Raw genomic sequence first — 2,772 nt, 5'->3', positions numbered from 1 at the left:
CTGTTTTCTGCACAAAAATAGTCTTCTATGGGGGCAGAGCAGGGGTGTGGCCAGCCCTCCAGGGTCTGGGGTGCCCGGTCCTTGCTGGGGGGCAGAGCAGGGGTGTGGCCAACCCTCCAGGGTCCGGGGTGCCCAGTCCTTGAGGGGGGCAGAGCAAGTATGCAGCTGGCCCTCCGGGGTCCGGGGGCTGGGGCGCCCCGCCCCACTAGAACTTCTTGTTCTTGCTCAGCCGGTTGTGGCGCCAGATGTTCTGTTTCCGCAGCAGCCGCCAGTATTCGCGGGACTCAGGGTCCAGCTCCTCCAGCTTCTTGGGGGGGCCCACGTTCATCTGGAACAGCCTGGTGAAGCAGAGGCAGAAATGAGAATGCCCCACCCTCCTCTAGGCCTCTGGGCAGGCTGCCAGTGGCACTGGGTCCCACTCGGTGACTGTGGTGGTCCCTCCTCCTGCCTAAGTCGGGGACCAAGGAAGCAGCCCCCATCCCCATGGAACTGCCCATCCCAAAGGGCCTCCATTCTGGTCCTTGTCTACGCTCTACTGTCTAGCTGTAATGTTCTCCCCATCCACTTTCTAGAACCTTCCCCAGCCTGAAGGATCAGCACATCAATAGCTTCCACACTCTGCCACTGTCTCAGGACGACAAGCAAAATTTCCCTGTAGTCCACCCAACCCTGCAGAGGCTGAGCCCCACCACCACTCCTCCAGCCACGCTGGCCTCATACTCAACTCACAGAGGGACCAGCCTTGCCTCAAGCCCTTACCCAGGCTATGCTCTCTGACTGCAAAGCCCTTTCCAGCCACTAGGTGGCTCACACATTACCTCCGGAGGAAAAAAAAAAAACCAAACTCACTGCAGTAAATTCTGACTCACAGCGACCGACCCCTCCTTGGGTTTCCCAGGCGTATCTCTACAGCAGTAGATTGCCCAACCTTCCTTCCGAGGACTGGCTGGTGGGTTTGAACCGCAGCCATCTGGTTAGCAATCAGCTGCCTTAGGTACTACACCACCAGAGCTCCTTCGGAAGGAAAGCTCTCCCCTAAACCTCAGACTCCACACACGTCAGTCCCACCCTCTGCCCCCCACTTCCTGGGCGCAGCTCCAGCACGTGCCGGATTATCTGCTTACTGTCTGCCTCCCTGAGGAAAATACTGCCTGTTTTGTGCCCTGTTGCATCCTCATCAGAGAACAAAGCCTGGCACACAGCGCTTAATAAAGGTTTGTAAAGGAAAACATGCATTGCTTTAAGCATTTCACAGCGTTCTGAGCTCACTAATTACCCACAACCCTCGGAGGGAGGTGTGACTCCACCCCCTTCTGCACACTGGGCTCCGAGGTTTGGAATGGGTGGGGGTACCACCAGGCTCCAACGCCTCCCCACTGCCATCTACCCCCAAGATGTCACTGCCTGCCTCCTGGAGCGGGGGGATGGCCGGTGGGGAGGATGCAGCCCGCTCACCACTCGGGGTACTCAGCGTCTGGCTTCAAGACCACATCCTGGCCCTCCTTGTAGATGTTGACACCCATGGCGTGCGTGGTGAGCCGGACGGGGTCTGTGCACACTTCCGGGTCCTTCAGAGCCTCGCTGACTGCGCCTTTGCCGCCCTTCATGACTAAGGGGTCGGGGAAGAAAGGATTCAGTCCAGCCCTGTCCTGATGCCCAGTGGCCTCAGGCCTTGGCTGGACTTTTCCCCCCGGGTTCAAATTGATTTTAAGAAGGAAACGGGCACAAGATGAAATAACACTGGTGCTCAGAGCGAGCAAGTCGTTCCCTTTTATTCCACTTTATTCCTTCTGTTTATCTCACTGAGAGAGTCTCCAATGGCTACATCTTTAACGGCTAACATTTACCAAAGTCCTTCTTTCAAGAGATCAGGCACGGCTATATCCAGCTAAAATTCAATGACCTTATTTTGCTTCAATAGCCAATATCTAAGGAATTTTATCACGTTCTCCAATTTCTAGTGATGATTGGTTTGAGGCAGAAACTAGATTGGAACCCAAATACATGTCTGTCCTTCTAAAAACGAAGCCTAGCAAGGCGCGCCTGCGCAGTGAGACGCACTTGCTCCCCGTTACCCCCACTCTTTTTACAGCCGCGCAGTTTCAAGGTACTGCCAGATCACCACCGTTAGCTGAAGCAGAGTAGCGTGCGCCTGCGCACTGCCTCCAACCTGCCTTTAAGGCTGTTTCCACACAGGCGTCTGCGCTCTAAGCAGCACTTAAGTCCCTCAAACAGTGCCTGCACTTACTGCCTAGCGTCTGCCTCTCTACGCTTGCGCATAGAACCTAGGTAACACGCTCTCGAACCAGCGCCTGCGCACTACCCGCTCCCCGTGTACCCGCCATCCCCATCTTAGTCCCCCTTAACCTAGCTCACCTGGTTTTCTGGCATAATCCCGAACTAGAAGCCTCCAGAGCGCGGAGGGGTCCGGGAGCTCCCGAGGCCGCCAGCCAGCCCAGGTCCAGGTACCTCCAAACAGTCGTCTGGACGCCATGACCTACGTCGGCTGTTTGCACGTGCCTGCTTCCGGAAGACGTCAGCAGCCCAGGGGGTGCTTGGGAGTTGTAGGCTCCTAGCGATCTGGTACCGTAGTGCCTAAGGCATTTGACTGCTAACAGAAAGCTGGCGGTTCAAACCCACCAGCCGCTCCTCGGAAAGAAGACTGGGCAACCTACTTCCGTAGAGATACCGCCTGAGAAACCCAAGGAGAGGTCGCTATGAGTTGGAATAGACTCCACAGCAGTGAGTTTTTTGGTTTTGGGTTTTTTTTTT

The 2,772-nt window shown here is 56.0% G+C and overlaps 1 protein-coding gene across 1 annotated transcript; it reads right to left on the bottom strand.

Moving 5' to 3' along the window:
- Positions 1–205: 205 nt before the first annotated feature.
- On the bottom strand, positions 206–2,494 carry MRPL54 (mitochondrial ribosomal protein L54). Its single transcript, XM_007951028.1, has 3 exons — positions 2,377–2,494; positions 1,456–1,609; positions 206–338 (listed from the first exon to the last, which is right to left on the bottom strand). The coding sequence occupies exons 1-3, from the start codon at positions 2,492–2,494 to the stop codon at positions 206–208; spliced, it is 405 nt and encodes a 134-aa protein (XP_007949219.1).
- Positions 2,495–2,772: the final 278 nt, after the last annotated feature.

Source organism: Orycteropus afer, unplaced genomic scaffold, assembly GCF_000298275.1.
Source record: "Orycteropus afer afer isolate SDZICR_OR568_19922 unplaced genomic scaffold, OryAfe1.0 scaffold00291, whole genome shotgun sequence".
Classification (NCBI taxonomy): Eukaryota; Metazoa; Chordata; class Mammalia; order Tubulidentata; family Orycteropodidae; genus Orycteropus; species Orycteropus afer.
This window is presented reverse-complemented; position numbering and strand designations above follow the sequence as displayed.

Excerpts from the sequence above, each read along its gene's own strand:
- MRPL54 (XM_007951028.1), bottom strand. The coding sequence starts at position 2,494 with ATGGCGTCCAGACGACTGTTTGGAGGTACCTGGACCTGGGCTGGCTGG. Across the intron at positions 1,610-2,376 it reads GGATTATGCCAGAAAACCAG|TCATGAAGGGCGGCAAAGGC; the intron begins GTGAGCTAGGTT and ends CCGACCCCTTAG. Across the intron at positions 339-1,455 it reads GACGCTGAGTACCCCGAGTG|GCTGTTCCAGATGAACGTGG; the intron begins GTGAGCGGGCTG and ends CTGCTTCACCAG.